General features: G+C 46.0%; 1 protein-coding gene across 2 annotated transcripts in view; it reads right to left on the bottom strand.

The window, feature by feature from the left end:
- The window catches only part of SLC7A14 (solute carrier family 7 member 14), a 107655-nt gene that overhangs the window by 8486 nt on the left and 82119 nt on the right, over positions 1 to 17050 (bottom strand). For both annotated transcript variants that reach the window (XM_070406810.1, XM_070406811.1), the window contains exons 6-7: positions 12619 to 12827; positions 9856 to 10733 (exon numbers count right to left, since the gene is read on the bottom strand). In XM_070406810.1, the coding sequence (XP_070262911.1) occupies positions 9856 to 10733; positions 12619 to 12827 (1087 nt within the window). The remainder of the gene's footprint in view (positions 1 to 9855; positions 10734 to 12618; positions 12828 to 17050) is intronic.

Below are 17050 nucleotides of genomic sequence, written 5' to 3'. Positions count from 1 at the left end.
GCGAGGTCAAGCCTGCTTTCCGCTCTGGTGCTTGAGAAAACCCTGCTCCCTTTTGAATTTGAAGTGTGTCTATTTAAGCTTGGATTTCTTCTTCCTTGTCTCAAATCACCGCACCCTCAGCCCCCCATGAAATCAACTTTTCAGCAGCCAAAGTAAGCAGAGATTTATAGTCCTAATTGGTAATAAATCCTTGAGTTAATCATTTGCAGATGTAGCTATTACTTCTCAAATAGTGACTTTATTTTTCTGAGAAGGGATTTTTCCTTTCTTGTCTGGGGGTGGGAGTGACCATGGGGGGTAGTCATTATCCTATGTAGCATGAGGCGCTAAATTAAGACCTCTTCTAAAAGGGCCAGTATGCCGCTTCTTGGAGAACGCCTCTGGTGGAAGCATGCCTAAGACCTGAGAATAAAATTCAGGAGACTAAGTGGAATTAGCAGATAATCTCTTCCTCTCACTTAATTTTGCTTTTTTGCTATCTTTTTCCCTAGATATCCAGGCAGGTGCCAAATCTTGCCTCCTACTCCCATTTGGTATCTATTATATCATACTCTCTGATCCCCTTCTCTGACCTTATTCACGTCCCTCCTGAACTCAGTGCCATTTTTCCTTTTCCCATTGCCCCTAACTTCTCTGCCACCCATCACCTCATTCAAGCACTGGTTTGACATCTACTTTGACAGGTCATCCCCTACCTTCAGCAGGTATTGGGGTGCCAGGTAGATTGATATTTATGGATGTGAAGTGCTCATAGAATCATAGATATTCAGAGCCTATAGGTCATTCATTTATCTGGATACCTTCATTTTACAGAAGACACAGAGGCTGGGAAAGGCTACATCACTTCCTTAGGTTTCAGAGGAGCAGAACCCGCATTCCATATGGATCTAGAAAAGGCTCTTTCATGTCCAGTCCTTCACACCTCCTCTCCCCTGGCTGGTTTACAGACTATGCTTATTACAGTGACTATTCAGTAAGAGGTTAGGTCTACATTTGTTCTTTGGGAGTGGCTGGACCCGGAAGGAACGTGTGTGTGTGTGTGTGTGTGTGTGTGTGTGAGAGAGAGAGAATATGTTGACTATGATTACTTTGGGAATGCAAACCAAGGAGACCTGCCACATAAATATTTATGGGCTCTGAGCCCCCTACAGTTTCAAAGGTGTATCACTCTGCCTTCAAAAACACATTTCAAATATGAGTGCTGTAAACCAAGAAGCAACTGTGCGTGCAGCCCGACGGAATAAATAGTAGGTATTCTCCAAGTCCTGGCTCTCTGTTTGCCTTTATCCCTCTTGCCGACCCTTGAGCCAATTCAGGAAGAGTGGTAGGAAGCAAAGAAGGATCAGAGAAAAGAAAAAGTGGAGGGGGACAAAGAAACAGAAGGGAACCAATGAAGTGAGGGAGGGAGGAGAGAGAGAGAGAAGAGGAGAGGAGAGGAACATGGAGCACCATCTGTCACACAGAAACAAAGGCTTTGTGTCGGAGGAGTAAACAGAGCTGCTAAAAGCCTCCTGTGTGGAAGCAGGGGGTTTTGTTTCTGCTCCTTCTTTCACTTGGCTTAGAGAACTCAGCATGAGGTAGTTTCTGAAAAATCTCCGGGGATTCTGGGAAACCTGAATCATCTTAACTAAACTTCGCACAACAGCTCTGGGTGCTGAGATCTTAAAGGATGTGGCACCTTTATCTCAAGGAGCTCAAAAGATTATACAAATGTTACCTTGTTTAGACTCCTCCTAGCTTGTTTGAGAATGTGTGTGTGTGTGTGTGTGTGTGTGTGTGTGTGTGTGTAAGGTTATGGTTATGTGCATTTCACTGACAAGAAATTGGGCACAGGACAGAGAAAGGATTGTCCACAGCCACACAGTTAATGGTCAGACTGCGAATCCTCTGCGTCTCTCCATGCCCTAGTCCAGGGTGCGTCCATCCACCAGGGGTGGCTTTGAAGTATACACTGGTTGAAAAAGTTTCTGCTTAATTTTTTATTTTGAAGATTTTTTTGAACATATGTAAAAGTGGAGAGAAAAGCATAAAGAACCCCAGGGACACATCACTAGCTCCCCCCGACACCCACTCTCCTGATTCCTTCTCTTTAGATTATTTTGAGACAAATCCCTTTCATCCTATGTATATATTTCTAAAACAGACTCCTTTAAAAATTTAACTTAGTATCATTACACATTTAAAAACTAAAAAAAGAGAGAGAACACATGGACATGGACAATAGTGAGTGGGGACAGGGGTGGGTGGAGGTGGAGGAGGGCATAGAGCAGATAAATGGTGATGGAAAAAATAAAATAACTAAAAACTAATAATTTTTAATATCATCTGATATCTACTAGTAATAATTTCCCCGAATTATTACATACGTGGGGGAAACTCTTCACCTCATGAGACCATATAGTTTTTTCAGTGATGCTGTCATTGGTGAAATAGTTTTGGGCACTGCTATTTAGGTTGTCACCGGGACTGGTATTATATTGTTTTGTAAACACTTAAAGATGGCAAGGTTTTATTTTTGAGAGTGGATTTGATTTGGGCATAAGCCTGAAGTCATTTGGAATCAAGCCTCGAGAATACGATGGCTAATTGATAAATACTATTATTTATTCTATTTGCATCTTTAATTCTGCCATTCCTTAAAAACTTTGATCCACTGCTTCATAGTTACATATCTTATATCTATAATAAGTGACAGGCAGGTGTGATACTGAAAATCAGAAGGGAATCAATATTTATGCTGCAGTACAACACAACACAACAAACAAAACAAACAAACAAAAACAAAAACAAAGAAAAAAATGGGCCCTGGAGGCTCCCCTGCGGGACAGGAGCTAATGTTTAGTTGGTGGGTCCTGGTGGGAGGGGCACTCAAGGCAGAGACTAGTTAGCAGCAGAAGTGGGTCAGTATTTTAACAACAGGCATGGCTGTGCTGGGACACGCGGGCTGCAGGCCAGCTCTGGTCAAAGGTAATGGCTGTCAGTCTGTGAAAGGCTGTTTGCAGTGAAGGGAACTATTCAAAGGGAGGCTCTGGCTTCTTTTCTAGACAGAGGTCCCTGGTGGAAAGTGTGCCCAGGAGAAGTTGGGGCTAGATGGAGGAAGGACCTTGCCTTCAGCAATTGAAAGGGCTTTATGTAGTAGGACACTCTGTGATCGTCAAGCCCTTTATAAAAAAGCATTTTCTTGTTCATCATCCCTGAGAAGCTAGGAACTGCATAGTCCATCAGTGATCAAAACGGCACCAGAACTCACATCTCTTGAATCCAGAGAGGGTGCTGTTCCCATCCCACCTAAATGGAAGGTTTAGAAATGCCAAGTCTGCCCTCAGTTGCCGGGGCACCTCAGTATGAGCAGGCAATATGCCTCCGTGTCTACTTGTGTAGATTTGCTCTGTGATCATTAAGCAAATGACCCCAAATCTACAAGGGAGAGGGGTGGGAGGAAGGGTCCTCTGGATCATCTGGGAGAAAACCTAGAACAAAAACTTAACTCTGAGAAGAGACTGGGGCACCTGCAGATGGATAACAGCAGGTTTCCAATTCTGCAGGCACAAACTCAGGCCGGGGAGCAGTCCCCGACCTCTGGAGTCCCCCGGGAGCTGCCTGTCTTCTGCTCAGAGCTCCATGTCAGGGCGGGACGAGGTGGGCCACCTGACCTCGGCTGGGTGGAGTGGCCTCTTCCTGGGGAGCACTTTCCATCAGGAAGCCCTGCCCGCTGCAGATAACTGGGGCACTTTGTTTTGCCCGGAGGCCTTTTTATTTTTATGACTCTGGGATCAACTTTCCAAACACATTTGCCAATGCAGAAATGAAGACTGGATGGTACGGAGGTGTCCTCCCATCCAGCGCAGTCTCCAACTCCCACGTTGCTGGTTATTTTTTACACAAGTCCTGTTGACTGTAATAGCAATAAGGTTTACTATGGAGTGGCCAGGAAGAGCAGGCTTAGGCTGCAAAGATTCTCTCCCTGGCCCTGAAACTAATCTAAACTGACACCAAGCCACACTACTTTAGGTCTCAGGTTCCCATCTGCAAAATGGAGCTGGGAACGCTTATTTTATTTGAAGGGTAGAATGGCCATGAGACAGAATGCCTTTTATTAAAGAATATTAAAAAAATATTTTAAATGATCTAGAACAGTAGTTCTTAAAGTGTGTCTCCCCCACCACCCCCACCCGACCAGCAGCGTCAGCATCACCTGGGAACTAGTTAGGAATGCAGTTTTGGACCCTATCACCACCAAAACAGAATCTTGGATCATTAAAAAAATTTAATGATCCAAGCCAGCAGTTCTTCTTCTAACTCAACAGAAACCCAAGGGAAATGTGTCCATGTGACCACCACATGCATGTCCAGGAATGTTCATAGAGGTTCTATTCCTAATAGCCCCAAACTGGAAACACGCTAAATGTCCATGGGCACAATGGATAAATCCCTTGGGTTGTATTACCACAGAGCAAGGCTAGATGGCAAGGAGAATGAACAAAGTAAAACAGCGGTTCTCAACCTGTGGGTCGCGACCCCTTTGGGGGTCGAATGACCCTTTCACAGGAGTCGCCTAAGACCATCGGAAAACACATATATAATTAAATATTGTTTTTGTGATTAATCACTATGCTTTAATTATGTTCAATTTGTAACAATGAAAATACATCCTGCATATCAGATATTTACATTATGATTCATAACAGTAGCAAAATTACAGTTATGAAGTAGCAACGAAAATAATTTTATGGTTGGGGTCACCACAACATGAGGAACTGTATTAAAGGGGCGCGGCATTAGGAAGGTTGAGAACCACTGAACTAAAACTATAGGCAACGACGTGAATGAATCTCACACATACACATAATGCGGAGGGAAGGAAGCCCAGCCTCCGCTTTCATGGCTCTAAGTCTGTTCCAGGTGCACTGCACATGCCCACGACAGGGCCTTCCATCTCTGCGACGGCCCTCTCTCCCTTCATTCTCAGGTGCCCCTGGGTTCATCACCCCGCCCCTTCCTCCCTGTGTGTCTCCCTGTCCTGCACAGCCCCTCTGCAGCAGGCATACTTGACTACAGCAGGATCCACTGCCACATTCCCTCCTTCTTGGAATCCCACTGGCCCTGTTGCCATCCTCAGCCTGGCCTTCATGATTTTTCTTACTCTTCTAATGTTGAAGATGCCAGTGGTTTTCTCCTCTGCCTACAAGGAGAATTTCAAACTTATGTATGGAACAGCTCATCAGGAATTTGTTTATTTCCATGTCCTCTCAATTCCCAATTCATGGCCCCCTTCTTTTCCTCCTGTTCTCCTCATCACAATGGCTGCTTTGGTCAATTTCCAATAAGATTTCAGATGATAGCTCAAAGACCATAGGTGGTGTCTTCTCTTTGGAATATTTATGTTTTAGTACAGGATATATGGGCTCCATTGTCCAAATCACAAGTTCTATCTGTTCTCTACATCTATAGGCAAGAGTTTGTTTTCCTCAGAGGGACTGAAAACATTTCAGATGAAAACTTGGCAGTCTTCAAGGGAAGGGAGCCCACAAACTGGTCTAACAGATAATTGGTTCATAATAATGGCCCATAGGGAAGAGTTGACCTGAAAGACGCCCTTGAAAACCCATTGCACAGTGTTCTCTCTGGTCCCTCCTACTTTCATATCCCCGAGACTCTGCCCAACTCTTTGAGGTGGTCTTCACAAAACTGCATCAGCCAAGAGAAAAGGAGAATGAAGGCTGCTTTGTGCTCATTTTGTTGAGATTATTAACCATTTGCTGTTGGATTACTTCTCTTTCCTGAAGAAAAGAAACAAGTGCTGGGTAATCTTGTTGGGACTTGTGCCTCATTTAACTCTGTGAGTCGTGTCTTCTGAAGGTCTAAGCTTAGGAAAACATTGTGACAAGATGCTGTATTAAGATTCATTTATAGAGGGTTGGGTAAAAAATGTATCAGGAAGATTATCAAGTTATGACTCAGCCTAAATCTTTAAAAAATTACCTGATGTTTCATAAGAAGCTCCATTTAAAAATATCTCTACTGTTCTCTCCAGAAAAGCTATACTATGAATAGAGATTAAGAGGAAAAATCTGACATTTTTTGAGACTCAGAGGTTTAGAGGTGGGATATTTATTCTATAATATCGTTAAAGACTTTATAAGCCAATTTGGTGTTGTGGGATGGATGTATTTCATATAAGCAAACATTTATTTTGAAAAACAGGGAGTTTTGTAATTAAGTAATCTGCCTTGCTTGTTATTATCTTCTTATTCTTCTCTCCAGATGAGTGGCTCTCAGATTTAAGCATACATCAAAATCACATGGGGGTGGGGTGGGGCTTGTTAAAACCTAAATTGCCCTTGGAGATTCTGTTTTGGTGGTGATAGGGTCCAAACTGCATTCCTAACTAGTTCCCAGGTGATGCTGACACTGCTGGTTGGGGGGGCGGGCACACTTTAAGAACTACTGTTGTAGATCATTTTAAACATGGCTGCACGTTAAAATGACCTGCACACAAAAAATACCCCCAGTATTGGCCATATCAGACCAACTGAATCAGAAAATCTCTGTGGCGGACACCCTGGGCGTAGAATGTTTTAGAAACAACTCAGGTGATTCTGATGTGTGCATCTTTGTTCTAGGCGGAGCTGACTAGTACACCAGCCTTCAAAGATCACCATGCCAAAGCAGTTAGTAGCTCACAGCTGGGTGCTTGCTGACCTGTGGGCTCCTGTGCCCGTCTGGCCGGCCCCAGGCTGTAGGGTGGCATCCTCCCCTGTCAGCGAGTATCGGTTTCTGGAGCGAGCTTGAAGTTTGTGCTATCAGCAAAACTTTATTACAAAAGGCTCTCTGGGAGTTTTCTCTGGTAACTGGGAGGGCAGCCTGAGTCAGAACAGGTTCACGCTGTACTTTGGCATGTGATAGCTAGTCTGGGGGACAATGAATCACTTCAGGTTTTGAAAAGAAAGGCAGGAAAGAAATAGTTCTTGTTGCTTTCCCCAATATTTTCTTATTTAAGCCCCAAACAGCCACCACATCAAAGCTAGTAAATAATCTGCATTTTTGCAGGGGAGTAACCTATAAACTGAGGCCCAAAGGAGTTAAGTAAACTTCCCAAGGTCACAAGACAAAGGTGGAAGAGTTGTGATTTGAACCAAGCGATGTTTGACTCTAAAGGCAAGGGTCCCTGCCACCTCACCACCTTTGCAAAATGCCTTTGGGGTTCCAGAGACCATAGATATCATGTAGAACCAGCTACTTAGTTTGTGGGCCCCAGTGCAAAATGAAACCATGGCGCCCCTTGTTAAAAAATTGTTAAGAATTCAAGAAGGCAGCAACAGAGCATTCAGCCAAGTGTGGGGTCCTGTGTGACTGCACAGTTCATATGCCCAGGAAGCCAGCCCTGCCTGATGTTATGTGTTGATCCACACAAACTACATATCAAACTTTCTGATCCAATAAAAAGGTTTACTCAGAGGAACGTGGTAGGGAGGTAGGAGCCCCAGATCTGAGCACGGAGATGTTGGATTGTAGTAATAGCTCCACGAGTAACTTCCTGTTGACCTTGATCATGTAATTTAACCTCTTGGAGGTTCAGTTTGCTCAACTGTGAAATTGAGAGAGGGACAAGTGGGAATGCCATGGACTATATTAGTGTTTTCCAAACTTGAGTTATTTATATATCACATTTTTCGTGTAGTGGCTATGACCATGGACTCTGGACCCACACTACCTGAGTTCTAATTTTGGCTCTGCTATATTCTAGTGATGTGACCTCAGTCAGATACCTCAGTTTCTTCATCTGTAAAATGGAGATTGCTGTGAGGATTAAATAAATTAATATAAAGAAAGCCCTCAGAATAATGACTATGTGATAAGTGTTATATATGTTAATTATTACTATGAATCATATAGCACTGGTACTGTTCAGTACTAATGGTTTTCTTAATTTGACTCCCTTTTTAAATTAAAAAATAATCACCAGATTTATACGAGTATGTCTATTTTTTTTCTAGTAATGTGAAGATGTATAGTAATTATAAAAAGTTTATTCATATACCCTCTAAAATCAGCCCAACTATTACCAATGGAATAGTCACCCCACTGTGGGTAACACTGACCTAGAAAGTGAAGGCCCCTTCCAGCTTTAATAGTCTAGTGATGATTCAGTAAGTCCATGTATCTTTGTGTCTATACCTTCATTCATTTCACAAATATATAACTAAAATATTTCTACCCACTTCAGTCACTCTACCCATCGTAGGATCTTTCCATTGCTTAGTTACATGTTCCAGTGGAAAAATGTTTAAACAGAGAAGAGAGATTGTGAATGAATCATTTAAATGGTTAAAACTTTGACAAGTTAGTGATGTTGTCCCCTAGAGAAATACCCCTAATGTCTAACAAGGAATGAGACTTAGAAGACTGGAAAATTGAAATGAAATGCTTATAGAAAGGTACAGAATGTCCTTCAGAGGAGAGGAATCTGCTGGAAGACATATGCTTTTTTCCTTTGAGTACCATGCTCCCCCCCACCACTTCCCTCTATCTAAACCTTACCTTATAGGCTCAGTTCCAATTCTACCTCCTCAAAGTACTTCCCAGCTATTGTGATAGAAAGTTTCTTTGTTTATCATCTAATGAATGCTTTATAATCATAGAGAAGTATTTATTAAGCACCTACTCTGTTCCAGGCACAGAGGCCAAAATGTTGAACACCTATATCCCTGGCCTCAAGGAGTGAATTATTTACTAATCCATGAGTCTTGACCAGGCTAGTTGATTCATGCATATTTTTCTATCCTCTCCTTAAGGCAGGGGTTACTTATTCTATTGCTTTCCTTTTCCTCAAAGCACCTAAGGATCCTCCTTAATAAGTATTTTTTAACAGAGATCCTAGGGTTACCAAGTTGTATAGGGAACATAAAAATAGTGACTAAAGAACTTTAAAATTAGTCTTTACTTAAATATCCCTCTCAGGTTACTATTAGCACCAATCCCCAGCCATCTCATAAAATCAGTGATTGTTAGATATGATAAACATCTATTGTGAATATAATATAAGTAGATCACAAAGGAAAATTAGAAATCTTGGGGAAGGTACGGAACTTCTTGAAGGCAATGAAAGTGAGCTTAGAGAGAGCAACTCTAATTCATACCCAAAGCTGTGAGCAATTAAGTACCTGACAGACCCATCTCAGTTATCAACAGAAGAAGGATGATGACGTGATGGGTACTTCCCAAGAGAATGCTTGGAATATCAAAGGATAAGAAAGGACCTTGTGGGTGGGTTGGGTGGGGGGGAATGAAAAAATCTTGAATAGTTTATGAAAGTCAGTATGAATTGAGGGATGTTAAATGGTGCCATAATGCAATTTTATCAGATGAAAATGATGCCAAAAAAATCCATACTTAATTTACAATTTGCTCATTTAAAAAAGCATGGCATGGTTCCTATTTTAATTTAATTTTGTCAAATACTTTTTTTTCATAATTTTTAGTTTCTAAGATAGAATGCCAATCAACTTTTCCCACCCTCACGTTTATAATGCTGTTTTCCCCTCTTTTTTTATGTGGATTCATTTAAAGTGGACTTTTTATGGTATTAATTATCCATAACAAGACTGTCCAGTAATAGTATTCATGGAAGTGATGGATTGAACAGCATCATTCTTCAGAACCAATGACCAAGACCACAGCAGGCAGAAAGGGTATAACTGACTTTCTTGACTCTAATGCAGAAAGCAAGTGTCCATAGAACCAGCCAGATTTTTCTTGGAATGGTAATACCTAGCCCAGCAAGAAGGTTATTTTGGGATAAGCTATTCAATGCCTTAAAAGGGAACTCTCAAGGCTCCCAAGGAAGTTGCTTACCCACAAAGCACCAGACGGCAAACCGGATCCATGTGATGGTGGAGAGCTTTAGCATGAGATAGATGTTCACCAGCATGGCAAAAGCAGGCACAAAGGGGAGGCAAGGGGCCATATAGGGCAGCTTCTTGGGGTTCTCTGGCTGCTGCAGGATCACAAACACCAGGGCACTAATCAGCAGCACCATCAGAACAACCAGAAGGATGGCCCACCAGCTCTGCTCTGAGATGTAGTCAGAACCAAAGATGATGAAGGAGCAGAAGATGAACATGAGGATGAAGAGCAGGAGCACGCAGATGGTCACCGTGTGCCCCGTAGCTGCTGTGGGCCGGTCCATTTTGCCTGGAAGGCCCAACCGGATCCTCATGGTGTAGTAACGGGGCCCAATCAGCTTTTTTAACTTGATGAGATAAATGTTTTCAGATTCGTCGGCTTCTATGCCTGTGGTCATGTCCACGGTGCCGTAGTTGGGGTGGTTGACATTGTAGGTTGACTTGTCAGATTTCCCTATGAGCATCTCATTGTCTCCCAAGGATGGTAAGTTCTTGGCCCCACATGGGTTGGTGGCAGGGCCAGAAAACTCTTCTCCTTCGCTCACAGGAGAACATACTTCCTTCTCACTGTCAGCCAGAATGCCCTCCTTCTTCTTTGTGTGCTCCTCGGACAAGAACTTGACAAAACCATCAATGTCACTCTCTGGTTGGTATCGAAGGAGCAAGACACAGACAGAGACCAAGGTGTAGGCAAGGAGTGTGCCGATGGACATCATCTCAATCAGATCTCTCAGGCTGACTAGTAGCGAGAGGAGAGCCGCCAGGAACCCCGACACGATGCAGGCCACCACTGGCGTCTCCGTGTAGGAGCTCACATGAGCTAGAAACCTGGAGGGTTAATGAAGCGCAGGGTTAACATGGCTACAGATGGTGATTGATTCTAACATGGCTTAATTCCTCCTGGTCCGGCCCCTCCAATTGGCTTATGGATTCACTGTTTTAAATACAGCTGTGCTTCTGACCCTAGGATTTTGTTCCTGGAATATAATTTAAAAATAGTTTACTTTAATTCCTCAGTTTTGAGACAAACTTTTTATTAAAGTTCCTAGTCTATTATGTGATGTGAAGGGTTGATTGAATCTTGAATCTAGGAGGTATTTCAGAAACCTAAGTTGAAATCCAGGCTTTGCTGGGAAGAAGTGATAGTCACACACCTACTAGATGAGATAAATGTTTGGGGGTCCTCTGGACCTGTGTAAACCAAAGTATGGTCCATGTATCAGTAGCACCAGCATTGCCTTGGAGCTTGTGAGAAACACATATTTTCAGGTTTCACCTTATACCTACCACATCATAATCTCTGGGAGTGGGGCTCAACAAACTATGCGTTAAAAAAAACCTCCGGAGTCTGACTTATGCCAAACCTTGGGACACACAGCTTTACAACAAAAGTACAAGAAGTAAGCTAGTAAAATAGCACAATAATTAGGAGCCAGTACTCATTGGTGCAGGATAAATTCAGCCAGTTACCAACTGGAGGCCAACAAGAGTGATTGAATGGCTGCTGCTTCCTTAGCAGTTCCTGTGGACCTTAATTAGGTTCCTGCTCTCTTCATGATCCTCCCCCCTACTGCCTCTTCTACTCCTCCCTTATTTTCAGGATTCACACAAGACAATAAACTGTTCTTGGAACCCAGTGTCTTTCCTTTTAATTTTCTTTGACAGAAGAAAAACCTTGTGGATGTGTGTAGCTGTCACACCCACACACCTTGGTCAGATTCTCCCTGATCTGTCCAGCTTCCCTAATATAGCAGCTAAGACCTGGTGATGACTTCAGGGGATAGGCTGAGGAACTGGAGCAGAAGGTGACAGCCAATGGCAGAGATAAAGTCCTTGAGCTGGTTCCCTTTGCACCCAAGGGCTTCTGGTCTCCAGGGTTTACACCTTGCTTTGTGCACTGGAAGAATGCTTTCCCTGCAAGCCCCTTTCATGTGGACACTGGGAACAAAGAGATGGGGCCACATCCCCTCAGTGCTGGGGGCAGATAGACCACTTCATGCTCAAGATAGGGAGCTGAAAATGTCACTCTACTGGTGTGGTTAAAAGTCTGGTCTTTGGAGTTAGACCATCTTGAGTTCAAATCCTGTCCCCCCACTCAGAAGCTGGGAGACTTGAGGCAAGGGTTTTTGCCTCTCTGAGAATACTTATCTAGTTTACTCATCTGCAAAACAGAGTTATTGTGATGACTTAAAGGCATACTGCATACAAAGCACCTGGGATGCACCAATATTCAATGAATGATAACTATTGTTATTACTATTATTAGGTTCAGTGCATAGGGTATTATTCTCTCTTTGATGAAAACTTTAAACTTTTTCAACTTCAGAGGGGCTGTGCAGACAGGGCCAGGTACCAGGCCTCAAGATGAGGGCAGGCCTAAGATGTAACAGGAAGGGTTCTCCCTTCTGGCGGCCACCCAGTGTCACAGTTTGGCATTCATCGTCTTTACAAAGGAATATACAATGTCAAACAGGAGAGGGGGCAGACAGAGGAACAGATCAGTTTGTGCTGGATTGAGGGACCCAGAGTCAAATAGAGGAGCTGTTTCAGGGCATAAGCTCTTTCAACTCAAACTCTTTGCCAGGATGTGACACGTTCCACAGTCTACGTGACAGGCACTCAGATCAAAGTTGCAGGCAGGCTGACAGCGGGCGACATTCTCCCCGTACAGGCATGACAGAACAGAATTAATTCCACAGAGCACAAACCTTACCTGAAAAGGAGCCCATCGCCAGCCATGGCATAAATGACCCTCGGCATTGGGAAGAGGGAGCCCAGCAAGCTGACCGTCAGTCCTGCAACTGACCCAATGGCCACAATGAATTTTGCAGCATAGAACCCATGAACCACAAACATCTCCATGAGCGGGGATTCCGTGTCAATGGCATAATATGGCACCATCAGAGTTAAGATCATGCTCACCTGTGGAAACAAGAGAAAACATGGCTGGAGGTAGAGGGGGCTGACAGCATGGATGAATGACCCACAGGAGAGAAAGTCAGAGGACTCGGAGTCAGACGGCTGCACAGCAGTTTGGACCTGCCACTTCTTGGCACGTAACTTCCCTTATAAGCATTTGGCCTCTGGAGTTCTCAGTCTCTATTTTCTCCCCACACATGGACTTAGTGGACTAGACCAGATAATCTCTAATATCTTTCAATGGGCCTTTCATATCTGAAGGATAAGTCTGCAGGTATTTCAGCCCCATGAAAGTACTGACAGTTCAATGAAGGGCAATTCCCAGGTGGGAGGAGCTGCAGCCACAGGCATTGGAGCCAGGGCCCGGCAGTGACCAGGAGAACCCTGCCCACATGGACATGACTCTCATTTCTTTTCAACTTTCAGGGTCCTACAAGGTCTTAACAGTACTCCCTGTCACCCCAAAGACCAGAGATCAGAACTCCAAAGATAGTTTTGTAGGAAGCCATAGCCAATAAACTGATGAGACTCAGATGAGGACTCATATTTCCATTTCTTCTCTGTGGCTCAGTCCTGGGAGCCAGGCAGGCCAACAAACAAATTACAGCTTCAGGGTGGAATCCAGTCCTCCTCTGGGCCATAAGACCACCATGGCTTTGCTTAGTCAGGAATCACTAAACTAGGACCTATCTCCCTTCATACATTACTAGAGGCCCAGTGCGCAAATTCGTGCACGGGTGGGGTCAGGCCAGCCCACCCTGATTGAGCCAATTGGGTCAGGTGGCTGGGGGGAGGGGCAGCAGGCTGTTGGTGGGCCAGCCCTGCCCCTGATGGGGAGGGGGGCGATCAGGGGTGTTGCTGGCCGGGGGGAGGGATTGCAGGTAGTTGTCCTGCTGGCCCCACCCTGGTCGAACTCCTGATTGAACTCCCAGTTGAGGGGACAATTTGTATATTAGCCTTTTATTATATACACTAGAGGCCCGGTGCACAAAATTTGTGCACGGGGGGGGGGGGGGGGGGGGGGAAGGAGGGTCCCCCAGCCCGGCCTGTGCCCTCTCGCAGTCTGGGACCCCTCGGGAGATAATGACCTGCTAGCTTAGGCCTGCTCCCGGGTGGCAGAGGGCACACCCAATCCTTAGGTGCAGCCCCTGGTCGGGCTCAGAGCAGGGCCGATTGGGGAGTTGGGGCGCTGCCCCCTGTCATGCACAGAGCAGGGCGGATTGGGAGGTTTCGATGCCACCCCTAGTCACGCTCAGGGTAGGGCCGATTGGGGGGTTGGGGCACCGCCCCCTGTCACACTCAAGGCAGGGTCGATAGGGAGGTTGCGGCGCCACCCCCTGTCATTCACAGAGCAGGGCCCATCAGGGGGGTTGGGGCTCTGTACCCTGTCACTCACAGAGCAGGGCTGATCAGGGGGTTGAGGAGCTCCCCCCTGTCACGCACAGAGCAGGGCTGATCAGGGGGTTGAGGAGCTCCCCACTGTCACTCACAGAGTAGGGCCGATAGGGGAGTTGGGGCACAGCCCCTTGTCACACACAGAGCAGGGCGGATCAGGGGGTTGGTGCGCCGCCCTCTATCACCCACAGAGCAGGGCCGATCAGGGGGTTGGGACACCGCCACTGTCACACTCAGGGCAGGGCCAATGGGGAGGTTATGGCTCTACCCCATCATACACAGAGCAGGGCCTGTGGGGGGTGGGTTGGGGCACCGCACCCTGTCACACACAGAGCTGCAGGGCGATTAGGGGGTTGGGGAGCTCCCCCCTATCAGGCACAGAGCAGGGCTGATCAGGGGGTTGGGGCACCTTCCCCTGTCATGAACAGAGCAGGACGGATAGGGAGGTTGTGGCCCTGCCCCCTGTCACACACAGAGCCGCAGGGTGATCAGGGGGTTTGGTCGCTGCCCCCTGTCACTCTGATCCCAGTGCTGGGAGGCCTCACGGCTCCACTGATTCCGGTGCTGGGAGGCATATTACCCTTTTACTATATAGGATAGAGGCCTGGTGCATGGGTAGGGACTGGCTGGTTTGCCCTGAAGGGTGTCCTGGATCAGGTTGGGGGTCCCCACTGGGGTGCCTGGCCAGTTTGGATGAGAGGATGATGGCTGTTTGCAGCTGGTCACACGCCCTTCAGGGTGGGGGTCCCCACTGAGGTGCCTGGCCAGTCTGGGTGAGGGGCTGAGGGCCGTTTTCAGGCTGGCGGGTGACTGAAGCTCCCAACCTGTCCTTTTTTTCTTTTTTTAAAATTCTGGGCCATCTTTAGCTCTGAGGCTTGGCTCCAGCTCTGAGGCCTCGGCTGCTGAAAGCAGGTATCTGGTTTGTTTGGGTTCTATAATTGTAACACTGTTGCGGTCCTGCTCACTCCAGCTCTAAGATCCCAGCTGGCTGAAAGCAGGGATCTGTGTTTGTTCTATAATTGAAACAATGTTGCGGACCTGCTGGCTGAAGCCCGGCTGGCTGAAAGCAGGTTTCTGGGGTTTTGTTTAGCTTCTATATTTGTAACAATGTTTCTTAAACTGCAAGCTCAGAGGCCGGCAAAGCAGGCGGGGAACGTTGGCTTCCTCCGTCACTGAAGCAAGCAAGCCTCCTGTTCGCTTCAAGCTGCCTGGCTGCCAGCCACCATCTTGGTTGGCAGTTAATTTGCATATCGCCCTGATTAGCCAATGGGAAGGGTAGCAAAGGTATGGCTAATTACCATGTTTCTCTATTATTAGATAGGATTATAGATCTGCCATAATATCCTTCCCTTCAGAATTGGCCTCAGGCAATGGAGCCACCAGTCATTTGGCCCGGCTCCCCTTTGGCCTACAAAGGCCAATGCTGGTGGCATCAGGAAAGGAGTTCAGAGCCTGAAAGGGAGAGAGTGATGCATTTCTAGATCACTTCTTTGCCTATTCCTCAGGAGCCGAGAACCTCCAGTGAAGCCATGGGCTGAGAGTGGACAGTAGGATGGGTTACCACAGCCCAGCAATTCAGCTCTTCTGGTGGTGGAATGGCAGACTGCTGACCAGCACAGGAATAAACAACTCCTGAGGCATGGCTAAGGCCCATGCATTCTGAACAAATATTTCCCAGCAGCCACTCACCACTTGCAATGTCCCTTTTCGGGGTGGGGTGGGGTGGGCTGGAGCAGAATGGGATTGATCTTACAGCAATTCCTGTTGTGTCTCCTAGCCTCATTAGAGCAGACTAGGCAAAGAGTTGGTAGATGCCTGAAAGTGCTCTGTAGTCTATGAAGTGCCACTCTAAGGAAGGAGCAGTTATGAACCTTATTGTGCGTGTGCTGCAAGGGTCGACCCCTGGAGGAGGTGGAGGTATGAGGGAAAAATAGGAGAGGAAATGCATAGCAGAGTGTCTCTGCTGCTCCCCCCACACCACACCTCCCTGAACACTCTGTCTGCAGGGATAATCAGGATATAGATAAGAGGAAACCACTTGTAATATGTGTGCATGGTGGGAGGTGATAAATGACCTACCCATAAATGTTTGGCTGGGCAACTGAATTTCTACAAACCACATCCAAAGCTGCTCTTGTGCTTTCCTTTGGTTTCCAGGACAATCCCGTTTTGCAGCTTGCCTTAATGATCCATTGGTTGGCTTGTTTAGGTGGTTGCTAAAGATGGTTTTATTTTGTGCCTGGCCAGTGTGGTTCAGTGGATTGAGAGTTGTCTCATGCACCAAGAGTTCACCGGTTTGAATCCCTGTGTGCCCGGGTTGCAGGCACACTGGGACTAGGAGGCAGTCTATCAGTGTTTCTCTTTCATTGATGTTTCTCTTTCTCTCCCTTCCTCTCACTCTAAAAGATCAATAAAAACATATTTTTAAAAAATATTTTTTTCTGGGGGAAGCAGGAGCCACAGGATGTATAGTGTGCACCCCAGCTGCTGACTGGAGTGGGGCCCTCAGGGCCTGGAGTATTTGTGTAAACACACACCTGTTGGCTGGTCAGCTGGTTCTTTCCATTGCCAGGGGGTGAGGGGGATCTTGGATGTGGCTGAACTATCTCTGTGACAGAAATTCTAGGGTGGGAGCTGGGAGATGACACATCAAGTGTGAGGAGCATCCTGAGGACACAAGTCTGAAAGCTTTATTATGAGGACAACCCTTGACAGGGAAACCCTAAGAGGCAAGCTTAAGCTCCTCTAAAACAACAGCAGAAAGAAATTGCACGCCCCGCCTCCCCTCCCCCGCCCCATCCCCGGCATTTAAGGGAAGAGCATCTTCAGAG

Source organism: Myotis yumanensis, unplaced genomic scaffold (assembly GCF_028538775.1).
Source record: "Myotis yumanensis isolate MYYU_CA2020_CCGP unplaced genomic scaffold, mMyoYum1.0.hap1 SCAF_2, whole genome shotgun sequence".
Classification (NCBI taxonomy): domain Eukaryota; kingdom Metazoa; phylum Chordata; class Mammalia; order Chiroptera; family Vespertilionidae; genus Myotis; species Myotis yumanensis.
The sequence above is the reverse complement of the archived record's forward strand: the minus strand, read 5'-3'. Positions and strand labels throughout refer to the sequence as shown.